Source organism: Hermetia illucens, chromosome 2 (genome assembly GCF_905115235.1).
Source record: "Hermetia illucens chromosome 2, iHerIll2.2.curated.20191125, whole genome shotgun sequence".
In the NCBI taxonomy this organism is placed as follows: domain Eukaryota; kingdom Metazoa; phylum Arthropoda; class Insecta; order Diptera; family Stratiomyidae; genus Hermetia; species Hermetia illucens.
Genome location: NC_051850.1, coordinates 79,905,308 through 79,933,031, shown reverse-complemented (window position 1 = coordinate 79,933,031; position 27,724 = coordinate 79,905,308). Strand labels below are relative to the sequence as shown.

Sequence of the window (27,724 nt, the reverse complement as noted above, 5' to 3'; positions counted from 1 at the left end):
GCTTTCGTTTCTATTTTTAGGCGGTATTTGAAGTCGATAAAGAAGCAGGTGTCCTCGACTTAGTCGAAATTGCCGATGGTTATACTGTTGATGACATTACAGCTTGCACGGAATGTGATTTCAGGGTTTCATCAAACCTGAAGAGCATGGCACAAGTTTAAATTAAAAAATAATCGAAGTGTACCAGAATAACGCATTTATTTTCCTATATATATATATAAACTCACTTTTACCACAACACTTAGGATCAATTATGTATTTTATTACAAATACAAAAAGGTTTCAGTGGCATTTATTCTTCATATTTTTTTTCTTTACTTCAAGTACAATTACATCGAATGGGAAACATGCAAATCAATTATACCGTACTATGAAAGAGATTTCTGTTAACTAAATGACTTAGAAACCCTCGAAAGATTTTCATGTAATCGTCTTGTTTTCTCATGTAATCGGTTGATATGATCATAGTCATGGTGAGATCTGCACACTGCACAGAATTGTGAGGTGAGTATATGTAAAGGGCTTCGATAATAAACATTCTTGTCGTTATTTGTTGTGTTTTTTTTATGGGCCCAAATATGGAGGACTATTTCGGAGACCGCAATAAACAACGCAGTCCATTTGAAAAAGAGAAATAACGAAGGAATAAGGAACATGCGATGACTTGTTTTGTTATATCCCAGAATTATTTCCTGCCATGAAGATTCATTTTCAATTTTTAATAATTATTTTTCTTTCTGAAAACTCGATTTACCTCTTTGAAATGTAGAAATTTTTTGCTGTCAACTAACGTGTAGGTTTCTTTTATACATCGTGGAGTTGGTTTGTCTCTCGGATTCGTCAAATACATCTTTGGAACGTTAAACTTCGTCTTTGTGAAGAGAGATTTGATTTTATTACAATTAGGTTCACCAGTCTCCCTGTCTGTTTCCCAGATGTTTTCCATTTCGCTGTAGATTGTTTCGCCAGTTTCTTCATCGTATTGCCCCATTGTTGCGAGAGTACAGTTTTTCCTGCTTCGTTATCCTAGAAAAAAATCGCCTAAGATTTAATTGTAATTATCATTTGGAATTTTAGATAAAGATTCTAATCGTATTGTGGAGAAGGTGGCACTGCATTTTGCTGAAATCGTTAGTTAGGGGTCACTTCCCGCATTTGTTGCCGTACAGCCTCTTTATAATTAGTCAAAATCAATTTGGAATTATAAAGTTCGTGAAAGTTGAAATATTATTAGTTTGAGAATGAAAAGTTTGTGTAGATACGAACGAAACAAACTCACAAGATAATGGAAATAGTTGCAATTAACGGGACCACCGTAGAAGGGTAGGTCATCATTTTTATACAAACCTACCTTCTTTACAATATATGTACATGTTTCGTCGCAAAGTAGCTTTCTCGATTTTTAATGGAGCTATGACTTTGGCTATGAAGTCACGTCCTAGATTTATGTCGGTCGCCGTAATAAAGCCCATATTTATCGGTCAAAATCTATCCAACGAGACTCTGTGAAATTTTCACGACTTATTCAGAACATATTTTTACGGTCCGCAAACTACGATAATTGCGATTCATTCGGTTGTTTTTAAGGTTTTGTGTAAAACAAAACCTTATTAAAATCGATTCAATGTCTGTCTCTCTGTCACACGCATTTTTCTCCAAAACGGCTAAACCGATCCAAACGAAATTTGGTGGACAGATGGGAACTATGAAACCCCACGCATACAGCGAGTAGCATAAATTTAGGTGGAGTTTAAAGGGGGGATTCAAAAAATTCTTTCACCGGATATAGTTGTGTAGGGTAATGAAAGGCCTCGATTTGTACTTTCCGAAACTGATATTAGTTTTGGCATAAATTGCAAAGTGCGTGAGTAAGGAGTCAAAATGTACGCACTTGAAGTGAGACAGGACTCATTTTCGGACCTAACCTAAAAATCCGAAAAAAAATCAGGGTGGTGCGCCTAGATGAAATCTAGGCCTCAAAATATGTCCCATTCCGATACCTGCTCAAATAAACTTACTAATAGTATATTACTACTTTTTAGAAATTTACTGAAAAACCCCCCTTAAATTCATCGTAGGACTTCCGAATTTTGTACCAGCATAGGGGACAATATTTCGTATAAATGTGCTAATTTCATGGAAATCAGGCAATTAGCACCAAAGTTATAGCAGTTCAAACTTAGCAATTTCGCGCGAGTTTACTGCTTCCAAAGCCATGCCGCTGACGTCATAATTAACGAGAATAATTGAAATTCGAGTGAAATATTAAAATTCCATTCAAGAAGAATCTAATTCTGCCTAGCCCTTTTTAAGGTTTTGTTGTAAACACAAAACCTTATTAAAATCGGTTTACCGTCTGTCTGTCCGTCCATCTGTCTGTCTGTCCGTCACACGCATTTTTCTCGGCGACGGTTACAGCGATTGACACCAAATTTGGTAGAAAGGTGGGAACTGTGAACGGTCACGCATACTGTGAATTACATCCTTTTACGTCGAGTTTAAGGGGGGGTCCCCATACATGCAAAAAGGGGGTGTAAAATTTTTCTTCATCAAATATAGTCATGTGGGGTATCAAATTAAAGGTCTCGATTAGTACTTTTCAAAGCCGATCTTAGTTTTGACATTCGTTGGAAGGGTGGGGAGCGCGGGGGGTTGGAAGTGATCTCTTCTTTAAGGGGGCCATTCTCAGAAACTACCTAACCGAAAAATCTGAAAAAAATCAGGAGGCTGCCACTATATGGTGCCTGTGCTCCGAAATACCTTCCATTCCGATATCTGTTTAAATAAAGTTAATAATAGTATATTACTACAATTTTTTGTAATTGGTTGGAAACCCCCCTTAAGTTCATCTTAGTACCATGAAATTTTGCAGTGATATAGGCTATAATATAGTTTGGTGGAAATCGCACTATTACTAACAAAGTTATAATACCTCAAATTTGTTGCTTCTTTGAAAATTGAAGACTATGAATGTCAATATCACCCGAAAGTAGATACTCTCACATAATATATGGACATATTACGTGCTACGTACTAAGAAATACACAAAACCTTTCGTACCTGAAGCGTCCAGCTTCCGGTTTCCCGACTTGTTTATATTTGATGTTGGTTAAATTGTTGGCATTTGCTAATAATAGTAAACTCAGAGTGTGAAGCGATGAGGTTGACTATTTCAATACAGGGCTTTCTATCAAATGATTTATTTAAATTACTTTCTAAAAAATAGATGCCAATAGAATTTTTAACTATGTGACACGGAACTGTCAGGCTCACCGCTCCTCACATCTTCTTCTTTTTCTTCAGTCTTCAGTTCACAAGCGGGGTCGGCTCGTCGTGATCGGTTTCGTCATCTTATTTTATCAAATGCCTGATCAGGATGTAATCGCGAGACCTTCAAATCCCCATCCAGTATATCATGCGACCATTGTCTTGGCCGGTTTTTTGGTTGCTTACCATTGACTTCGATGTTCTGACCAATACTGGTTGTTGAATTCTCGTTAGCGTGAATTACGTGACCACACCATCGAAAACGCGTCTCTTGCAGGTTTCCACGATCGATGCAAACCCATATCGATCGCGTATATTCTCATTTCAGACGTGATCAAAACGTGTCACGCTACCAGTGCAATGCAACATCTTCGTCGCCATTACCGCAAGACGCCGTTCATTGTCCTTTATAGTCAACACTCAAACTATAAAGAGGGACAGGCGGACGACATTGCAGTAAATTTTAGATTTGGGACGTGCGCTGATACGTTGATCACAAAGAACACCAGTTGCGGAATGTCACTTCATCCAGGTGGCGTTAATGCTTGAAACATTTCATTACGCAGTTCTCCATTGGCTGGTAGCATTGACTCGAGATATTTAAATCGCTCAGTTCTTTCAATGGCAGTAAACTGCCCCTCCAGATATTTAAATCGCTGAGTTCTGGCAATAGTGGTAACCTGCCCAGAACTGACCGATTTAAATATGTCGGGCCAATGGAGAACTACGTTATGCTTCTCACATAGGGAAGCACAAAACCTTTTATAACTGAAGCATCAAGCTTCCGGTTTCCCGACTTGTTTTTTATTCGTTAAAGAAACCTGTTACATCGGTGCAGTTTCCTTGCCCGCATTCAAATTAGAAATTTCAATCTGCGAACTTCGGCTTCCGCGCAAAACAGTAGGGGATTTTTCGATTTGTGGGACAGATGGGAGAGGGAGAAAAAGAAGATCGCGTGGGATTAGAGTGGAATCTGGGGGGTTCCGATCCTCTTTAAATTCACCCAACTACTGGCCTATGCTGACGATATCGACATCATGGGAAGAATGACCTGAGACGTACAAACTGCTTTCATTCAGATCGAGCAAGCGGCGCGAGATCTTGCACACAAAGGCAAAACAAAATATATGGTGGTAACGTCAGCACCGAAAACAAACCAACCAACAACATCAAATCGCGCTGGTCAAACGGAAAGAATAAAGATAGGAGACTACAACGTTGATAATTTCTCCTATCTAGGGTCGAAAATCCTAACCGATAGCACCTACGATGATGAAATCCGCGCACGGTTGTCAGCCAACAGAGCCTATTTCAGCTTGCAAACTGTTCCGCTCGAAACGTCTCACCATAGGGTCAAAGCTCTTAGTGTACAAGACAATGATCTTGCCAGTTCTCATGTATTCCTCGGAGACTTGGTTTCTTAGCAAGAAGAATTGCGAACTCTTGGCCGCGTTCGAGAAAAGAATCCTTCGAAGAATTCTTGGACCCCTACATGAGGATGGACGATTCCGTAGCCTACATAACGACGAAATCTATGAGCGATACCATCCAAAAATATTGGGAATATTTTAAAAAGATGTTAATAGTATGTCCCAAAAATTCAAAACCATGCAGCAGATGAAATTAAAAATCTGCATGATACAGTGGCTACTAGCTTAAAGGCGCTAGAAACACTAGAACTCATCGGCAAAGAGTTCACAAAGATTTTAATGCATTTTTTAATAATACGAAAACTATTCAAACAAGATCAAGATATGAAAAATCATTGGAAGACTCAGAAGAGGGTAAACAATGTAATTCAGGTCATTACAAGAAGCAGAAAATGCTTCATAAATAGTGGGTTTTCAATTAAACTTGTGAATAAGCAAGAATTGGGAACAACTGATGATAACATTTCAAGATCTAAAACCAATGTGTCTTTGATAATAATAATAGTGATACGAGATAAATGGGTGGATGGAATTTTTGTTGGCAGTACAGTACTTGATGATTGTTCACAAGGCAATTTTATTACGAATTCAGTTCGGAAGATGCCAAATTTCAATTATTGGATCAATTTTAATGAATCAGAAGAAAATATTAAAAAAAAAAAATTATACATCCAAAATATAGTTTTCAATTGGGCAGTGTTCTATTGCGGCATTGTAAGTTGCACTCTCATAGAACTAGATAAGAAAGTTAAAAAATGTTAGGATTGCGAAGAAGTAAATGGCAATCAAATTCTGACAAAAGATGAAGAAAAATGTGAGTTACACTTTAAAGAAACTCACAAAATAAAAGAGGATGGTAGGTTTGCAGTGAAACTTCCCCGAAAAGTTCTAACAGAACATGTAGAAAATGCTAGGCATATCACACTGAAGCGATTTTATAGTTTATGAAATAATAATAATAATGTTTCGTCTTCAGTGAGACACCCGTAGTTGAAATTCTGGACACACTAACGCAGAAACTTTCTGTCATGCAGCCGGTTGCCACGGTATGGCGAAAGTCACTCCAGACGTGTTCAGAATGCAACGCACGCGAGTAACCAGCGTAGGTTTTTCAGATCACTCAACAAATCCTACAGAGCGTTCAGGCAGAACAGTTTTCAGTAACGGAAGCAAGAGTATTGGGGTGGATTACCCCTGAAGGCAGCCGTCATGACACTATGCCGGGAATGAATTTTGCGGATGTTACCGAATAGGAAGTTCGATGAGCCATAAACAGCGACTCGATAGTGGTAAAACAGGCAACTAGAAGACAAAGAAATCTCTATAGCGGCTATATCGATTTCGCCAAGGCTTTTAGAAGCGTCCCGCACACCTGCTTAATCGATGCCCTACGTCTGTAACGCATTGATCCCAAACTAGTAAAGTTCTTGACGACAGAAGACAGAAAACAGATTTGAAAAACGTCCAGCAGATACCGTCTACTATAGCCAAATTCCGAATGCATCATACAAACTCGATGAATGGAAGTCGAAAGAAATGCACGGCAAACACGTGAATTATCTCTGGCAGCAATTTGTTGAACAAATTGGTGTATGCTCTTTGTTGAGACGAAGGGATTTATGTGTACCAGAGCCTATAAAAAGCTCGTAATAAAAAAGCGCAGAAGAACAACCAGTGCAGAATATGTGGTTCTGACTGCACTATTGTGGCACCGGTGCAATACCTGAACAGACATAATGGTATATGCAAGGTGATTCACCAAAACCTTGCATACAAGTATGGGCTGATCACGGGAACATGTCCGGTTTCCCGGTACCATACGATAGTCATTGGTATATTGGTATGAGCCACAGGCAATATTTGATAGTTCTGTTTACAGCATGAGCCAACCAACATGCAGACGTGCTGTTAGTTGATAAGACGGGTCTCTGCGCATACATTATTGATGTCGCTATTCCCCATAATAGCAATATTGAATGGAAATAACTGGAGAAGGATGTGAACCATGAGGCGCTGGCTCGAGAAGTCAAAGAAATTTGGCATTTCGAGAACGTTGTTATAGTTCCCATATTGTCAGCTGCAGGTATTGTACCTAAATCTATCACGGTTTCCTTTGATGTCTAGGCACTCTAACACTGTCTGGTTGAAACCATGCAATTCACAATTTTGCATACCTGTTTGATCTTTCGGAGAGTTCTCGGCGGATTTTCATTAACCTACCACCGACCACCACCACCATCTTTTAGGGTAGGATCGCCCGAGCCTAAATGCTTCGCACTCAATGTTGGTATTGAGTAATATCCGGCATTTATCGAGATTGTGACAACTCGGAAATAATAATAATAATCGTCGGCACGACAATAAAATTTGATCAGGGTCATGAAGTGTGTTAGAGCACTTTATTCAAGAACAAAACGACACACTACAAGATTATAGTATCCTCTAGGAGGCAATGCGGTCAGCGTGATTTGACTCAGGTACTCATTCACAGCTAAATCGACTGGTATCCGACGTCAAGTCACCATACAAACAACACAGCCACCAGTGAGATTTCAACCGCGACTTTCCTAACGACAGCCTACTGCTCTACCCACTGAACTCTTCGGACACTTAAACGATAAGCTTAAGGAAAATTAGGAACTAATTTTTGAATAATCCACATTTTTCAAAGAATATATAGACTTAGGACATATGGAAGAAATTAATTAAAATTCTCTTCCAAATAACGTATGCTATATGCTTCATCATTGCATATTGAGACCAAATAGTTTAACTACTAAATTAAGAGTGGTATTTGACGCATCATCTAAAATAACAAGTGGACTTCCATTGAATGATATTAGTCTTACCGATCCACAACTTCAGGATGATTTAATATTTTAGTTCGATTCAAACATGAGTAAGTATATTCAAACTTGCGTTTCTGAACAGGATCAATTTTAACAACTTAGTGGAGATGGAATCCAGATGAAGAACTAAGAATATTCAAATTAAAAACAGTCTCTTATGGGACACATCCACATTTATCAGTAAAATGCCATCAGCAAATAGCTAAATTCTATGTTTGAATGAAATGAAATTAACCAAAATAACTGAAGGCAAAATTATCGGATCTTGCCAGACTTTTCGGTCCTTGAGGTTTGTTGAATCCAGTCATAGTAACAGCTGAAATCATGTTGCAAGATTTATGGGGAGTGACATTAGGTTGCGATGATGAGGTATGTGACGGGTTTAAATCTAAATAGATGAGATATAGAACAGATTTAGTTTTTTTTAAGGTAAAAGCTCTAAGATTTATCCTTGGTGAAATTGCAGCAGCGTATTACATGGATTTTGTAATGCATCAATGAACGCATATGGAGCAGTAGGGCAGCAGGATGGCCCATTTAAAAATTTGGGCAAAATGAAATTTGCTATAAAAACAAGTCGGAACACCAGAAGCTCGGCACTCCAGGTATAAGGGTTTGTGTTCCTCTTATATGAGCAACTATCTACGCACATTCTTCCATTCGTACAGAGCTAAGAGTGCAAAATATTCTGTTATATATTGCCAAACAAAATATGCGTAAGTACATACATATTAAGGACATAAATATTGTGCTCAAAATTGATCTAACGCATCATCACGCATTTCCACTTTACTTTGTGCCCGAAAGCATACAGGTACATACACACACCCGCAAATTTCATGAGTATATACAGCCTGTTTCCAGTAATTGACACTGATATTGAAATAGTTAAAAAAGAAAAGCGGAAATGCCTCCATGGAACCCGTAGTTCGTATAAACTCACTTTATATGATGATGGCGTCATACACTTCCTACACATGGATTGCATTCAAACTTTCCAGAATTATGTCCTATATTATCGCCTAAAATGATGCCAAATTTTGTACAGGATGAAATTATGAGGAGGGAGGGTTTCGGATAAATGTCCAAAATATAGTAATATACTATTATTAACTTCATTTGTGCAGATATCGAACCAAGATATATTTTGAGGCCTAGATTTCGTAAAGATACATTACTGTGATTTTTTTGCCGATTTTTCGGTTGGATAGGTTTTGAGAGTGAAACCGGGACGTACATTTTGAGCCGTCACTCTGCGGTTTCACCTATTATCAGAAATAAGGTCAATTTCAGAAAATACTAATCCTTTTCATTGGATACTGCACACGATCATATTCTGCTAAAAAAAACTTTACACCCCCCTTTCGCATGTGTGTAGCTCTCCTGTAGCCATTTCGGAGTAAATCGAGTGTGACAGACAGACAGACTGACGTTGAATCGATTTTAATAAGGTTTTTGCAGGCCAATTCACAGCACCGTTATTGCAGATTATTCGATTTTCGAAGATAGGGTGCAAAAAATCCGAATTTCTTCGAAGAACCAATCGGTCAACATTGCGCGGTTCTCCTTCGAAGAAAAATGGGCCGAAGATGCGGCTAGACCAAAATCCGCACCAAACAGTCACTCTTTTTGGATGCATGGGATTTTCTTCCGCGACATGCGAGCCACGGATGGGACAGTTTTGCTTATTCACACAACCACTGAGATGGAAATCAGCTTCGTCCGAAAAGATGATTTTTCGGTAAAGTTCGCCATCCCCAGTCAAACGATCTTCTGCCCAATTTGCGAACAGTAGACGGCTCGGGTCAATTGACTTTAGTTTGTGCACTTGAACTTTATTGGCTTCATAGTAAGATCTTTACGCAAAATTCCCATTAAAGAAGTGCGTGGAATGTTCAATTGTTGAAAAAGATAACGAGTTGATGTTGATAGTCGTTCACGCACACTTTCAACAACAGCAGCAATATTTTCAGTTGATCGCATCGAACGAGTGCGTCGTACATGAGTTATTTTATCTACTTACACTCCAGCTTCATGAACTCGCTTCATGAATTGATCCATAAATTGGATTTAAGGAAATAAGTTTTTAATATTTCCCAACCTTCTTCAAGCGAATAGTGTCCCATTTCGTAAATGTCAGAGTTTTTACTAAATATTTGTCACTTCATGTATGGCATTTGACGTTTTTAAAGTCAAATAATCAGCAATTCAAATTTCAAAGACTAGATGTTATATTTGAAATTAATTAATTAATAATGAAGTACCATTTTAAGTGCAAAATCCTACGTAGCTCCAATAAAAACAATAACTACACCTCGACTAGAATTATGTGCAGCTACACCTTTGGCCGAATTAATGAAAAAAGTGGAAGAAAGTTCAGAATTTCCGGATGGCGGACGTAGCGGAAGGTCGTGGTGCAACTCTCACTGGTGACAAAGAAAATTATATGGCGACTGGATGTCGGATACCAGTCGACTCAGCTGTGAATGAGTGCATGAGTCAAAGTAGGGTAAAAATCTAGAGCGAGCGCAATGCCGACCACATTTCCTCCAACAGTGTACTTAGTGTACCGTTACGGTCTTGAAGTGCCCACTTCAAGGCCCTAATCTAATATGGATTGTTGCGCCAACGATTATTATTATTAAAGTTTAAAATTACCTCTCACTTGAATATTATTTTGATTCGGTAGTTGTTTTACCTTTACATTGGATCCAGCGAAATTAACAATATATATATGGGCAATAGGGTAGCAGCTATTCAAAGAGATAGTGATATTGAGCCTTGAGCATATGTTACAACACTGGAAAATTCGCAGAATTAATATTACGAGGACCAGTGTTTTTACATATTGAATTGGAGGGATATAATGGAGAAAGATTGGTCACTGCAATGACTAGAACTACCACAATTATACTTAATATTCACAACAATTCAATAATTTCTCAGAAATTTGGTGGCAATCACCCTTAAGGGTGTGAAGGCCGTTTTTTTTTTCCTTCTTTTAAAAATTTTTTGTGAACAACTGGATAAAGATACAAATACGAATTTTTCAAAATGTATTAACTAACATCTTGAGCCTGCGTAGTAATTTTTCCAGCCCGATACAACAATTCATTATTGAAATACGGAACAATTTATACACATCTCCAAAGAATCGCAATTATCCTAGTTTGCGAGCCGTAGAAATATGCTCTGAATAATTCGTGAAAATTTCAAAGAATTTCGTTGGATAGATTTTGTGCTATGGTGGGAGGAGATTTTCAATATGCAGTTTCGAGAAAAAGTAGAATGTGATTTTTAGCCATAAAATCTTAACTGATCATTAATTTGCTATACCTAGTCCATAAACCTTAGGTTTCGCCAACAAACACAAGTACAGCCTTGGCTTCAATTCTTGTCCTTTTAGGGAAGTCAATCGGACTGATAAATACGCGCTCTATTACAACGATCGACATAAATCTGGCATGCGACTTATTACGTGTTTATTTATTCTATTTAGATACAATTGATGGCAAAAAAAATCGGTTCCGTGGATCTGACAAACGGGATGACCCCCTTAAATGCTCGATATGAGGACAAATCACAATATCGGAAGCTGAACGCTTCGGGTACTAAGATTTTGTGTTCATCTTATGTGAGAAATGTCATATGCACATTTTCCCATTCGTCATACTTAACACTTCGAAATATTTCTTGATTTCTTCCACACTCCAACTCCGCCCTTCATATGAGTTCACTTTCATATGATGCTGAGGTCAAACACGTCTTAAAGTGCGATAAATTTACGTGAAATTCACAATTTTGCCCTTTTATTTCTTTGCTAATAACAGTTGTATTTTTTCAAATTTTCCAAAATTGTGTTTTATATTATTACCTATAATATTTCCAAATTTTGTGTTTCTAGGATAAACTTAAGGGTCGTTTTCGGGTAAATTTCTAGAATATGGTAATATGATATTATTAATTTCATCACACCACACATGACCACATTCTGTGAAAAAAAATTTAAATTTCCCTTTCGCATATATTTCATTCACTTTCGAACCACTGACAATGATTATGGCAGAGATAGAATCCATTTTAAACTCTAGACCATTAGTTCCATTATCCGATGATCCCAATGACATGCAAACTTTGACGCCTGCTCACTTCTTTATTGAAACGACAGTATATGCAATGATGGACGGAGACACACTTTACAAAAACGATAGAGATGATTGGAAGTAAGTTCAGCATTGCGTAAAAGAAATGGGGTACATAGTCAAAATTATATTTGATCTAAATGGAGGTCTACTAAGGATAATATCCAAATCGGAACTTTAGTTCTACTTAAGACAATATTCCTCCATTACCTTGGAAGAGGGGCAGAGGAAAAGACGGACTAGTATGGATAGTTAATATTAAAACAACTTTTGAAGAAACTGAGAGAGCAATTCATACAATATACTCATTTCCGTCAGAATTGGGTTCAAATGTAAATGGAATAGAGAGATTAGGTAAACAAAAAAAATCACAAACAAATAGAAATTGTGAAGTCAAGAAAGATTTAGGAAGCAAAGTTGAAAGATAAGGGAAAGATAAGAATTAAACTAATGAACAAATCTATAATGTATCTTAGATACATAATTTGTAAGCTTACTCGTATGTAAGAAATACGGTGAAAATATAAATATACCGGGAGAGGTAATTGAGAATAAAACTCGCTTATTTACGATATAAATGTATGTAATTTTAAAAAGACACGAGAATATATTTTGAAAATAAGAGCATTATTAGGTTAGCAAGATCGTTTTTGGAAATTATCCATCATATGGATTTGTCAATCATGTGTGGCGCGGCAGGATTCGCAGCATTCGAAATTTATTTCGAATGTTGCGAGTGCGAGCAAATAGATGGCGCGGATCTATCCACTTTGCGTGGCACGCCAAGGGAGTGGAAGATCTCAAAAAAGTGTGCGATGAATGATTTTGTTTTAGGAGACCTGTCACAATTTATAGATATCAAGTTGGGAATTGAACAGAGAAGTCTTTTTGAGTTCGTTGAATTAAAAAGTAATGTTAAGTGTACATTAATGAAAATAACATATGAATTGTTAATTTAAAAATATCTTAAATATTTATAAGGATTGTTGAAATGAGAAGTGGTGTTAATTACTTAACGGTAAAGAAATTATTAAAATAAAAAAGTAATTGGATTACTTAATTGGTGACCCCGGAACTTCCCAAAAACACAACCACCAGTTCAGCTACCTCAAGTTCATCTAGCACTTCGACCACCTCAACTTCAACAACGCCAATTCCAAGAACCCCAACGACGCCTCCTAGTCCCAGCACAACAACCACGGTCAAGCCTCCTCCGAATTGCCGCCACTTCGATGGACCCTCGTTCATCGGAGGAATCGTCCTTACCATTGGCCTGCTAGCCATCTCCTTCGTGGCCTACAAATTCTACAAGACTCCAAAGACTACTTCAAACGGAAAGTGGATTACGTCCAAGAACAAATCGAGAAGATCGATATGCTCCAAATGCAGAAGTCTCAATTCCTCAATGCTGTGCACGAGGTGTCATATAATTAAAAAACTCAAGCACATCATCATCCCCATCAACAAACCTTCTCTACACAGTGTACTACGCGACACACGTCGGACCATCACCATCAGATTACTCGGCTATCGGAATAAGAAGACCCCACGACGAAATACATACCAAATGTAACCGCTGCAACTTAACGACCTGAGGAAATTCTCTTTAGTTTTACTTTAAAATGCTCGCGTGGCACGCATGTATTTTTCACTCTTCTTTAAGCGTAATGAGTTTGTCCCAACTTTTTGTATAAATAATAATAAAAAAATTGAAATCGCTGCAAGAGACGGCGTGCAAGTGTTTAACATCGCGAGTCCTCCATTCTCATTGGTGGTGTTTTTGGTCTGCGCTGGATAGCGTCCGCTTCGTTTTTTTTTTTTTTTTTTTTCTCGTTTCGTGCGTGCATTTGTGGGTGCAGCCTGCCGTGTCGGTGTAAAGTTCACCGCGTTTCAGAATAAACTCACCGCGTTTGCATTTCAATCTCGTACTTTTCGTGAAACAAGATGTCTTTTGACAATAGGGACGCGGCGGGCCCATCGAACCCGCAAGTGACCGCCCTCGCCGTACGCGTTCCTCCGTTTTGGCGGCGGAACCCCGAACTGTGGTTCGTGCATTTGGAAGCACAATTCCAAATGTCCGGCATCACATCGGACGCGACCCGCTTCAACTACGCGGTGGTCGGCCTGGACGAAGAGTCCATACTTCTGGTGTCCGACGTGGTGAAGTCGACATCGTATGTGCAGCTCAAGAGCGAGTTGATCAGGCGCCTGTCGGCAAGCGAGTCGGCAAAATTAGACCACTTGCTGGCAGGTTTAACCTTAGGTGATCGAACTCCCAGCCAATTGCTTCGTGAAATGAGGCAATTGGGTGGGAGTAAGATCGGCGAAGACCTGATCAAGTCGCTCTGGCTGCGTCGGCTCCCGGAGGGCACCCAGGCGATCCTAGCTTGCGTCTCCGGTTCCTTGGAGGAACTGGCAGCGACGGCCGACCAGGTTCAGGAGGTGTACGTACGCCCAACCTTGGCGGCCGTTCAACCACCGTCAGATGAGGTGGGTGAATTGAGGCGCGAGATTGCTGCGTTAACAGCCAGCATGGCCGAGATGCGGGCGACGTTGGACGCTCAGCGTTCGGGCGCCAGATCGCGAGCACGCTCGCGGTCTGCCATCCGAAAAGGGCGATCAGGTAGCAGGTCGTCAAGACAGTCCACGGACCCAGGGATTTGCTGGTACCACCGCAGATTCGGGGATAAAGCGACAAGATGTACGCTACCGTGTAGATTCTCTCCTACCGCAAAAAACTAGGTCCGCGGGGGGTCTTGGCGGCGGCCACCCAGAACGCAGCGCCACGTCGCCTAACTATTTTCGACCCTCTCAGCAGGCGCGACTACCTCGTCGACACGGGTGCGGAGGTTTCGGTCCTTCCCGTACCCCAGCATCATCAACTTTTCCCTCAACCGCTCAAACTTGCGGCAGCAAATTCCTCCCGCATAAACACGTACGGGTATAGGCAAGTGGACGTGAGTCTTGGCTTGCGTAGGACGTTTTCGTGGCGTTTCATCCTGGCGGATGTCAGCTTCCCCATACTAGGCGCAGACTTCCTGTGTCACTATGGATTGCTGGTGGACTTGCAAAACAAGTCTCTTATAGATTCCACGACCAACCTTAATACGTCGGGACATATGGTATCTCACCCAGGCAATAATCTTTCCGTTCTTTTGGAAGACATTACCGACTCTCGTGTTCGGGCACTTCTCCAAAAGTTCAGCCAGATTACTACCAACTGTAGTCTCTCCAAACCAGTGAAGCACAATGTGCAGCACCACATTATCACTACTGGTTCCCCGATCTTCTCGAAGGTGCGTCCCCTACCATCTCAGAAACTGGCAATTGCACGGAAAGAGTTTGAACAACTCGTTCAACAGGGTATCTGCAGGCCCTCAAACAGCTGTTGGTCTTCCCCACTGCATATGGTCCCTAAGCCAAACGGCGAATGGCGCCCATGTGGGGATTACAGAAGACTAAATGCACAGACTGTTCCTGACCGATATCCAATTCCACTCATCCATGACTTTGCGCATCACCTCGCGAATTGCCGCATCTTTTCGACCTTGGACTTAACCAAGGCTTATCACCAAATTCCAGTAGCTCCTGAAGACATTCCAAAGACGGCAATATGCACACCCTTTGGACTCTTCGAGTTCACCCGAATGACTTTCGGATTGTGCAATGCGGCGCAAACCTTTCAAAGGTTCATTCACTCAGTCCTGCGAAACCTCGAATTCTGTTTCGTATATTTGGATGATGTTTTGGTCGCTTCTACCACTGAGTCTGAGCACTTAGCCCATCTCGAGTGCATTTTTCAACGTCTCCTTGAGGCCGGTTTAGTCCTAAACGTTGAGAAATGCAAATTCCTTCAACAACAGGTGAGATTCCTCGGCCATTTCATTTCCCCTGAAGGAATACAGCCCGACCCAGACAAGGTGCAAGCGATAACAAGCTTCCCGCGTCCAAAGACAGTGAGGGAGTTGAGGAGATTCTTGGGCATGCTGAACTTCTACCGTCGTTTCCTGCCCAGGGCCGCCCATCTCCAGTCCATTTTGAACGCGTACTTGTCTGGCCCCAAAACTAAGGACACACGAGAGATCGTGTGGTCTGAAGAGGCTATCTGCGCGTTTGACAAATCTCGTCAACAACTGGCTGACGCTACGCTCTTGGCATTCCCTCTGCAAGATGCACCCCTAGCCGTTTTTGTTGATGCCTCTGACAACGCAGTAGGTGCTGCCCTTCACCAAAAGGTGGACCAAGTTTGGCAGCCGTTGAGCTTCTTCTCGAAGCAGTTGAATCCCGCTCAACGGAACTACAGCACCTACGATCGCGAACTGCTCGCCGCATACCTGTCCATCAAATACTTCCGTTTCTCCCTAGAAGGCAGGCCGTTCACAGTGTTCACGGACCATAAGCCTCTCACGTTCGCTTTGAAACAGAAGCCCGACAAAGCGTCCCCTCGTCAGCTTCGACACCTGAGCTTCATAAGCCAGTTTACGTCGGACATCCAGCACGTGTCCGGGAAGGACAACATTGTTGCTGACGCTTTGTCTCGTGTCTCCGAAGTTAACATCCCCGCCTCACTCGATTTCTCGGCTATTGCCAAGGCGCAAGTGGATGACGCAGCACTTCAGAGCCTCAAGTCCAACCCCAAATACAAATTTCGGGAGTTGCCCATCTTCGGCTCAAGCCTCTCGCTCTGCTGCGAAGACTCGGAAAAGGGACCTCGGCCATACATTCCGGCCACATTTCGCAAGGAAGTGTTCCACGCAGTTCACGACTTGGCGCACCCCGGCATCAGGACAACAAACCGGTTAGTCACCGGAAAATACTTCTGGCCCTCCATGAACAAGGATATTAATTCCTGGGCCAGAGAGTGCATCGCATGCCAAAAATGTAAGGTCTCCAGGCATGTTAGGAAAGAAGTGGGCTCATTCCCCCGCACTACCAAGCGTTTCCACACCATACACCTCGACATAATAGGGCCTTTGCGAGACTCGCACGGTTATAAGTATTGCCTCACAATCATCGACAGGTTCACGCGGTGGCCTGAGGCAATACCTCTGAAAGACATCACGGCGCAATCATGTGCTGAAGCCCTCTGTCGAGAGTGGATACCTCGCTTTGGCGTCCCTGCAGTGGTCATCACTGACCAGGGAATGCAATTTGAGTCCACCCTTTTCTCCGAGTTAGGCAAACTCCTTGGTTTTAAACGCCAGCGGACTATGGCATACCACCCACAATCCAATGGGATGTTGGAACGTTGGCACCGGACGCTGAAAGCCGCCATTATGGCACGCGACGACCCGTCCTGGACGCAAGTCTTGCCTCTCGTCCTACTCGGCCTTCGAACAACCCGCCGAGAGGAGTTTGCTGCCAGCCCCGCGGAGCTGGTTTACGGGGAGAACCCGAGACTCCCAAGCGATCCGGTCTTCGACAAGAGATCGGGTCTCACGGAGTCGGGGTTGGTGCGTCTGCTGAGAGACAATCTCCGACGCATCAAAGCGCCACCACCCACTCGACACTCATCCATACCTGCCTGTTCGCCCAAGGAGCTGGACACTTGCACGCACGTGCTGATCAGGACGGATGCCGTCCGGAAGCCGCTGCAGCCTCCATATGAGGGCCCGTACCGCGTTCTCGAGCGGGGAGAACATTTCTTCCAGCTCGAGATCAGTGGTCACAAAAAGGCGGTCTCTTTGTCCAGACTGAAACCCGCGTGCGCCCCGAAGCAACGTCGTGTCTGCTTTGTGGATTAACGGCGAACGAAGTTCGGGGATCAGTCGCTGAAACCCCTAGGTTTCATCTGGGGGCGGAGTGATGTGGCGCGGCAGGATTCGCAGCATTCGAAATTTATTTCGAATGTTGCGAGTGCGAGCAAATAGATGGCGCGGATCTATCCACTTTGCGTGGCACGCCAAGGGAGTGGAAGATCTCAAAAAAGTGTGCGATGAATGATTTTGTTTTAGGAGACCTGTCACAATTTATAGATATCAAGTTGGGAATTGAACAGAGAAGTCTTTTTGAGTTCGTTGAATTAAAAAGTAATGTTAAGTGTACATTAATGAAAATAACATATGAATTGTTAATTTAAAAATATCTTAAATATTTATAAGGATTGTTGAAATGAGAAGTGGTGTTAATTACTTAACGGTAAAGAAATTATTAAAATAAAAAAGTAATTGGATTACTTAACATGTATGTTTAATAGCATCGAAGATAATCTAATAGTTTCTGCTGGGTGGGCAATCGATGGCAACGAATTAGAACAAACAAAACGGTATTCAAACAGAAATCTCCAACCTTAATCTAATAACGAGTGTATCACTGGAAGAGAGGTGATAAGGAAAACATTCAAGCGAGCACTATTTGAGTTTATTGGCAATGTAATGCATGTTGCTTTCGGCGTTATGGATAATAATAATCGTTGGCGCAACTATCCATATTGGATCAGGTATCCGACGTCAAATCACGATACAAATTCCAATGCCACCAATGAGATTTGAACTGCGACGTTCCGTACGACAGCCTTGTACTCTAACCACTCAGTTATCCGGACACGACGTTATGGATACTGAACAATAAGTGCATGAGTGACAATAGAAACTTGCACGAACATCAAGATACATAATTCAGGATATAAAATCATTTCTCACTTTGAAGAAGCTATTTACTAAGTCAACACAACCTGTCATAGTACAAATATCAATTGTACCTGTCCGAACAACTAAAGAATATTTATTTTTCAAGGAATTCCGATTAAATCAAATCTTTCCTTATCCTACATTAAACAGCGAGATCTTTGGTTCATACCATGCCAGCAACTAATAATTGTTAAGGTTTTGTGTCACACCCGATTATTCGGAAACGGCTAGACCAATTGTCACGAAAATCGGTAAGTGCGTGTGATCTGTTCCCTTAACATACCGCAAGTGGCGCCATTTTGTGTTAGGTTTAATGAAGTGGCTCCCCATACATGTGAATGAAGGATGCAAATTCTTTTTTCATAAAATATGGCCATGTCAGGTATCAAATGAAAGGGCTCAATTAGTACTTTTCGATACTGGTTCCGTATTTGATATCGAGGGAAACATAGAGGAGTGGGGGCTCAAAATATGACCATCAAAATGTGTATCAAATCAGAGTAGTTCATCTCTACGAAATCTAGACCTCAAAATACATCCGGTTTCGATATCTACACAAATAAAGTTAATAACAGTATATTTCCAAATTTTTGAAATTTACCCGGCAATCCCCCTTATGTCCAAAGAATCCAAGAAGTACAAAATTTGGCATGAGTGTAAGGGATAATATAATGCACACACTATTATTAACAAAGTTATAGAGAGTGAAACTTTACCATTTTTTGTGAATTTGGTGCATTCTACAACGTGTATGACGCCATCATCAATGCAAAAGATTTATGAAGCCATGGTTATGACCGCAACTGCATCCCATTTTGTGATGTCAGAAAAAAGTTTTCTCTCGAATGTATGATTCTTTTGCGCAAAGCGGAATTTATCATCTTGTGAAATCACCATCGCACTGCAACGACAATTTTGGGAGCAACTCAACGCAATGGATTATTGATTGCTTTCTCTGACCGTACAAGCAAATTTTTGACATTAATTCATCTTCGATTGTAGAGAGTGATCAACAAAATATCGAACTGAGTCACAGGAAATTTATTTATGGACACGAAATCTGGAAAAATGTCAAGTTCATTGCCAACGAAACGGTCGGCTTTCAACAAAGTGATATCGAAATTGTTGATTAACCTCATCATTGAGTATTTGGGCAGCGTAGGAAGGATGCACGTTATCCGTTCGGATTTAATTTTAAGCCTGCTTTGTATAGTTATATGTTGGCTAGCTACGATTCAATACAACCCATTAATAACTCAGTTTCTTTCTTGGAAAGCTAAATTTTCAATAAGCCGCAGAATGTTGAAATGATTGTTATGCATACAGTGAGTAAAAAATTCGGACATTGTCGTTCGAAATACATAAGTGCTCAGATAGGGAATAAAAGAAGGCGCACTTGTTTTGCCTTTTTTATAAGAACGTAACGTACAGTCCGTTGGAAACAATGCAACGAAAATTAGCGAAAAAGAATGAAATAGAACCCTTGCCGAGTGCGAAAAACGAAAGAAACTCCATTTTCCTAGGTAAAATTGAAATCCGGACAGAACTAAACATGTCGGGAAACCGGAAGCTGGGCGCTTCATTTATGAAAGGTTTTGTTTGTTTCTTCTGTGAGTATATTTCAGTGTAGAACTATCCCATTTGTACGTAGCCAGTTATGTGAATGCATTTAGCATGTAAGTGTACTCACCTTAGTATGATATTGATATTTAATTGCAGTAAGTTTAAAGGGTAAAGGCAACTTTAAGCTACTGTAACTTTGTTAGTAATAGTAAGATTTTGACCAAACTTTGAAATGCTTCATACTAACTAACTACTACATCTATCTTACTACAAATTTTAAGTAAGTTAAACTAGCACTTCAAATTGAAGCCGAATTAACTCGTAATTTTTTTCTATTAATTAAACTACTTCAGCCACTCTTACGAACTCCTAGTAATTATAACTCCCTTATACTGAACTGCTAATCGTGTTGTCTAATCAATCAAAGTTGACAAAGAACAATCATGTGTATTATCGAATAGTTATGAACGCTTTTTACCTATTTTGTGTCTTTGGGTTCAGATATTTGGAGTATTTGACAATTTAAGATAAAATAATGTTAGTAAAACTTTATCAAATAAAACAGAAATTCATTGTTTGGAGGTAAATTAGTACATTGCATACGTTAAAATTCGGTTAAACAGAAACATTTTGAAAGAAAAAAACACAATTTTTACGTATGGAAAATTTTCATTCATCAACGTTTATTTTAATACCCTAGCCGTCATAGTTTTTGAATTTTTGCGATTTCAATATTTTTAAATACTAACCGTTTTTGAAAAAAATTTAAATGCCTGCGGAAGATTAAAAAAAAAGAAATATAATACTATATTAGATGAAATCTAGGCCCCAAAATATGTCCCATTCCGATATCTGCTCAAATAAACTTACTAATAGTATATTACTAACTTTTATAAATTTACTGTAAAACCCCCCTTAAATCCATCCTAGGGCTTCCGAATTTTGCACCAGCATAGAGGATAACATTTCGTATATACGTGCTAAATTTCGTGAAAATCTGGCCATTAACGCCAAAGTTATAGCAGTTCAAACTTCGCACTTTTGCGCCAATTAACTGCTTCCAAAGCCATGCAAATAAGATGCTGACGTCATAATTAACGGGAATAATTGACATTCGCGTGAAATATTGAAGTCGCATTTATGAAGAATCTACTTATCTGTAGCCCTTTTGAAGGTTTTGTGTAAAACACTTATGCGCAATCTAACCTTCGAGAGATGTCCGTCCCATTCCGGTATCTGCTCTAAAAAATTTACTAATAGTATATTATCAACTTTTAGAAATCGACTAAAAAACTCCCCTTAGGTTCATCGTAGGGGTACTAAATTTTGCATCGACATAGAGGAGAGCCTCGTGTATACACATGCCAAGCTTAATGAAAATCCAACTATTAGTGTCATTTACTTAGTTGGTAAATACCTATTTCGAGAGCTACTTACTCTCTTCCTCAGTACTTAAGCTACCTTAAGTGCTGAAGAAGAGAGAGTAGCTCTCGAAATACGTATTTACTAACTATTGAAATATATTGTAGTAGGAGCAAGCTACCTAGTTTTATTTTTATATCTATCTGAATTAGGCAATACCCCAAAGCTTCATGTACATATACATACATACATGGCTGACTGGAGTAACTGATATTGATATACTATATAAACTACTACTCCCCTTCATGTGAGCTCATCTTGTTGTGGTATTGACGAATTGATATATTATGAAGACGTCATACACGTTTTAGAATGCATGAAATTCACATAAAAAAGTTGGATTTCCTTCAAAGAAGAATTATGCCTTATGTTATTCCTTATACCACTGCAAAATTTTGTAATTCTAGCTACTACTATTAAATTTATTTATGCAGATATCGGAACGGGATGTAGGCCTAGATAGCTTCTGAGAACGAGATCTGTTACACTTTTCGAGCTTCATATATTGAGCCCTCACTTCCCTACATTTCACCCGAGATAAAAAAATTTGGCACACTCCTTTCGCATGTGTGCAATTTTGAAATTTAATTGTTAGGAAGCTGTCAACATTCTAGTTTTCAAACGATCTAGTTCGGGCCATAACATAACTAAGCCCAATTTAATGTTATTTCATTTCTGAAAAATCAGTTTAAAAAACACTACTGTGTCTGGGTGGAAACGTGCCCTAATTAATAAAATCTATTTCGAAATTAACTTTTTACTAGAAAATCTTACATTTTTCCTGTATAATCGTGAACGACAGCAACTAAGTATTGGGAAACTAAGTGTATTTTATGAGAAGAAGAAGGCTTTACGGGGTGTCTAGTTGCAGAAAGGTTCGGAGTGTCATGTAAAGGTGACATTATAAGGAAATTAGAAACCGGGACTAAAGTTGGCAAAAAAAGAACTGACGAACCCAAAAGTATAACAAAAGGCACCATTATATTGACGTCCAAACGTAACCGATGCTAGAAAATAAAGCACGTGAAAAAGGGCTTCAACAGCTATGATTAAATGGGTTTCAGTGTGGTTTCAGATGTTGCGGAGCTGTCAAAAAACTGAAATTAATAGCGAAACATAAGCAACGCGAAGCACATAAGAATTGGACAATAGAACAATAGGAAGAAGTTGAAATACCGAAAACTGGACGCTTCAGGTGTAAAGTTTTTATGTTCATCTTGAGAAACTGTCTGTTGACGTTTTTCCATTCGTACATGGATGAAAATTCTAAGTACTCTTTGATATATTTCCAAACTCCAAGATATGTTACATGTACTTACATATTAAAGACCTAAATATTTCGCTCATCCTAAACCTATTACCGAATACATATTTATAATAGTGATAACAATCTGAATATTTCCGATTTATTCATATCAGTTCACTGTATCGATGACGAGTCAGAGTTCAATTAATTCACGTGAAATGCAAAATGTTGACCTTGAATAATTTGTTAATGATAGCTGGATTTCTTTCAAACTTTCTAAAATTATGTGTTATATTATTACTTATAATGGTAATTGTGTATTTCTAGGACGAATTGGAGGGGGGAGGGGGGGGTGTTTCCGGTTAAATTTCCAAAATATGAAAATATACCATTATTGATTTTATTTGCGCAGATATCGGAATAGGATGTATTTTGAGGCCTAGATCGTAAGGGTCCTCGTTATGATTATTTTTTCCGATTTTTCGGTTTTGAGAACTGTTACACTTCTTGGGGCACGCAATGTGCACCCCCACTTTTCTATCTTTCATCCAGCATCAGAAATAAGATCAGTTTCGAAAAGTACTAATTGAACTGTGCCAAAAGTTTCTCAAAGGAAGATAAAAACACAACATCATACATACACACATGAAATGGCCCTCACAATTACCAGATCTTTCTTTCTTCTAGTGCAGGATAGTTCTGAACATTATTACGAAGCGCTTTGGAAAGGATGCACCCAATTGGTGAGGAAGTAATCAAAAATAATGGCGGTCACTTCGACGAAACCAAAATCTAATTAAAAAAAAATCGAAAATGATTGTATTTATATGTAACAATCATAATCGCTGGTACAAAAATCCACAGGGTAGGAATGCTTGTCGAGAAGGAATCCAGATTCACACGAGACCGAAGTGGAATTTTATCATATAAAATGGTCCACAGAAGCTTAATCGGATTCAAATCTGGCGATTGAACCTCGCACTCTAATTGTTTACTGCCACTTTGCATAAAAAACTGATCTGCAGATCAGCTTTTACAAAACAAAGCTTTATTAAAATCGGTTCAATGTCTGTCTGTCTGTCACACGCATTTTTCTCAGAAACGGCTATGCCAATTGACACGAAATTTGGTGAGAAGGTGGGAACTGTGAACGCACAGACATGCAGTGAGTGATATCCTTCTCCGTTGAGATTTGGAATATTTAGATTTAGATATTTAAAAGAGGGTTGTAAAAATTTTTTTCACCGAATATTTAAAGGAAAGTCTCAATTAGTACTTTTCGAAGTCTGTCTTAGTTTCGTAGAAAAAAGCGGGGAGTGGGAGGGGAGGAAATTGACGATTTCTTTAACGGACCCATTCTCAGAAACTACCCAACCGAAAAAATCTGAAAAAAATTGTGAAGCTGCCTCTATATGGTGCCCAGGCCTCAAAATACTCTCCATATCGATATCCGTTAAAATTAAGTTAATAATATTATTTTACGATATTTTTGGGGAAATTGCGTAAAACCCCCTTTAAGTTTATCCCAGATTTATAAAAGTGGGTAGTAGTATAAAATATAATATGGAGCATATTATCCCCAAGTTTAATCAAAATCATGCCATTAGTAACAAAGTTACATTAGCTCAAAATTCACTTTACGGTGTAAATTTACTGCAGCTAAATATCAATATCACACATGCTAAATGCATATACACAACGGGCTACGTACAAATGGGATAGTTCTACACTCAATTATACTCACAGAAGAAGCAAACAAAACCTTTGATACCTGACGCGCCCAGCTTCCGGTTTCCCGACTTGTTTAATATTTTGTTTTCAAATCGATTCACTGTCTGTCTATCACACGCACTTTTCTCAGAAACGACTCTACCAATCGACACGAAATTTGAAAGGAAGTTGGGAACTGTGAACCCTCACATATATGGTAAATTGTTGCACGTTGAGGTTAAGGGCCCCATATACCTAAAAGACGGTTACACAATATTTTTAATCGAATATGGCCATACGGGGTATCAAATGTAAGGTCTCGGTTAGTATCTTTCAAAGCAGATGTTAGTTCTAACATTGGATAAAAGGCAAGGAGTCCGGCGGCCCAAAAAAGTTAAATTACTTGAGGTGCCCATTCTCAGAAAACCCCCATCCGAAAAATCTAAAGAAACCAAAGTAGTCCATGCACTTAGTATCTAGCCCTCAAACTACTCCCCATAGCGATATTTGTTCAAATAAAGTAAATAATGGTATGTTTTTGTGTTTTGAAAATTGCATTGAGGTAGATTTTATTCGGGAGCTTTACACTGGAAAGCTTTGTGAAAGTCCTATTATTATTAGCAAAGTCATACCTCTTTCACATCAAAATACTACTCTCCACGAGATAAAATATCAGTACCATATCGAATTGAGTATCGGATACATTCAACGTACCTACACTACGAGCTATATGTAATTGGAACCACAGTGTACTCAGATATTCTTACACAAAATATCAGAAAATGTAAGGATATGTTTAGATATATTATTTAGGAAGGGGGTTACAACCCGAAACAAGAACAAGACGCACATGAAGCCACAACACTACCTTCCTACCAGTTAGCAAACTCCAAGTCGTTGAAAACTATTTCGAAGACCAAGTCACAAGTTGTTTGGAGAAATGATAAAATAGAATGTATACTTGTTGCATTCACATTAGTTCAGAAATAAATTTATTCAGAATACTGCCAAGAGGATAACTTATCGGATAAGGTTTCGCTATTAGCAGATATTGCTACTGGTCCTAAGGATATACGCAATTGGTAACTAATAAAATCTGAAAGCATTTTGGCATTCTCAAAACCACTGAAAATATTGTATTTTGCACTAGGTCCCCAACAAAAAACGGTTGGTTCATGTAGCCTAACAGCCCGCGGACCCCATACCTATATCATGAAAGTTTGTTAGTGGAAAGTCCCCACAGGTATAGAAACAATTGCGTACTACAGAGTTTGAGTCGTATTGGCTTCGGCAGGCAACAAATAACAAAGGTGAGCAAAATTCCTAATTAATCAATTCATTGTATAAAGGCTATTTTTTAATATTTTCTTCGGGGTAATGTCAGAAACCAAGTTTTACATTGCCAGACAGTTATCATAAACCCCTCGCCCGACATCCCCAAGGTCCTATAAAATGTAGATATATCTACGTCATAGTATAAAAGTTGAATTTTATATATTTTACTCGTGTTTTCTCGAATGAAGTCCTAGATACGATTCAATGATTATACAATACTCTTACTATCGTAGTGCTTTAGCGACTATGATTTTAGTGGTGTTAAGACGACGACTTTTATTGAAATTAAAATTAAATTAAAATGCGCCACAGGCAGCTGGTCTGGCAGGTGCTGCCACTGCCCAAAGTGTCTGGCTGCAGAGGAAACATATACTTATGGTTACACGAGTAAAATATATCAAATTCAACCCTTATACTATGGCGTAGATACACTTACATTTTATAGGACTTTAGGGGTGTCTGGCCAGGGGTTGCCACTATGATAATTGTCTAACAATGTAAAACTTGGTTCCTGACATTCCCGCGAAGAAAATATTAAAAACTTAGCCTTTATACTATGACGTGATTAATTAGAAATTTTACTCACCTTTGTTACCTGTTACCTGCTGAACCCACTACGACTCAATGTCTTTTGTACGCAATTGTTCCAATACCCGTGGGAACTTTCCACTGACAAACTTCCAAGTGTTGTACTACGACGTAGGGCTTGGGTCCGCTGGCTCTTACTCTAATGCACAACAACAACCGTTACATAGGGTGGTTCGGCTCCCTTGTATTCCGACGGCTTTTCCCAAAGTGACCAGCTTTACATATTGAGTTAAGCTTACACTAAGAGTCGGATAATGTACCATGTAAGTTAGAAATATCACGATTTGTAAAATGCCGGGCAACTTGCATTCTTGTATTCGTAAACATTTAAAGTTAGTGATAAAATGCTCATTTTTTTTTTCTAGCCGATTTAAAATCCCGAATTTAAAATGCGCCAGCAAATTCAGCCGCGTATAAATAATTGCTGCTTTAATGGTTATAATCACTTCACCGGAGTGTTCCGCGCGACGAGCCGCTTTCACCCGTTGTCATCAGAGCAAGCTTAGTTTAATTGTAACAATCATTAACGCGTTGATTCGCAACAACCACCCCTAACTTGCACTTATCACTTACCCACAGTCACTAGTGTCACTTTAATGAAGGCATTCCCAGATGCATCTAGATGTCAAGCACAGCTGATATGTAGATCGTGAGCCACCTGTGTAGTTTCAGCTGACGACCGCATTTAGCCGCGCTCGTCATCGTGAATTCACTTTTTCCACGTATTTAACTCTTATGCCGGTACCAATATTCTGCCTGAAACTCATCAATAAACTGACGTAATTGGCATTTTCTCCCTTCAAAAGGTGAACCACCCACACTAGCCTGGTTATTTTGTCCTCATTCGCTTAAATCCCATAACTTTACTAATAATTAGGTTGTTACATAGTAATGATAATAGCGATACGAAAACAATTCAGTACGAAAATCTATAAAAGCATATGAATTTCGATGGCTGACAAAAAAAATATTTATATAGCCGTCAGTAGGCGTAATTTCAATCATTTATGATCATTATTTTCATATTCCACAAATTTCTTGGTTGGTTCAATGCTGACGTATACAGGCAAATAAATAAACTTCGTTCCTTTCTGAAAAAAAAGAATGGATTCCGATTCAATTTTACGAAACGGAAGGCAACGCAGATTTAAAAAGTAGAAACATTAAACGTATCCCTTTTGCTGCATCACACTTCATATCTACCATCAATAATTCAACATTTTGGCAAATAATAAAGCCGTATTTTCGTTTCTTTTCCACTTTGAATTTTCTTTCCATTGTTATTATTACATTCGCCCGTTACAGAACGTATTTTCTTAAACATTTTCCACAAAAACAATTCAATTATCAAAAGCCGGCAAAAAATCGAAAAAAACATCGAAGAAATATCTCAGTGAAATTATGCGGTTTTTCCAACGATTACTTAGTTTGCAAACTTGTTAGCACTGATGAAGGGAACAAGTGGTTCCCGAAATATCGGTATTTGCAAGAATAAATATTCACACCAACGAAAAAGAAACAAATTTTTATTATTTCAAATCAA

General features: G+C 39.4%; 2 protein-coding genes across 11 annotated transcripts in view; one reads left to right on the top strand and one right to left on the bottom strand.

Annotated features, from left to right (window-relative positions):
• LOC119648069 (succinyl-CoA:3-ketoacid-coenzyme A transferase, mitochondrial-like) overlaps nucleotides 1–291 on the top strand; it is a 40,210-nt gene extending 39,919 nt beyond the window's left edge. For both annotated transcript variants that reach the window (XM_038049544.1, XM_038049543.1), the window contains exon 9: nucleotides 21–291. In XM_038049544.1, the coding sequence (XP_037905472.1) occupies nucleotides 21–161 (141 nt within the window). In that variant the 3' untranslated portion in view covers nucleotides 162–291. The remainder of the gene's footprint in view (nucleotides 1–20) is intronic.
• On the bottom strand, nucleotides 176–27,637 carry LOC119648071. Of its 9 annotated transcripts, XM_038049551.1 has the most exons (4): nucleotides 27,385–27,637; nucleotides 26,755–27,272; nucleotides 755–1,026; nucleotides 176–692 (listed from the first exon to the last, which is right to left on the bottom strand). In XM_038049551.1, exons 3-4 carry the CDS (start codon nucleotides 989–991, stop codon nucleotides 387–389), a joined length of 543 nt encoding a protein of 180 aa, XP_037905479.1. In that variant the 5' UTR covers nucleotides 992–1,026; nucleotides 26,755–27,272; nucleotides 27,385–27,637; the 3' UTR covers nucleotides 176–386. The 9 variants fall into 9 exon arrangements, with proteins under 9 accessions (XP_037905479.1, XP_037905480.1, XP_037905482.1 ...); XM_038049552.1 differs by having other exon boundaries at nucleotides 26,755–27,637; XM_038049554.1 differs by lacking the exons at nucleotides 26,755–27,272; nucleotides 27,385–27,637 and adding an exon at nucleotides 26,628–26,754.
• Nucleotides 27,638–27,724: the final 87 nt, after the last annotated feature.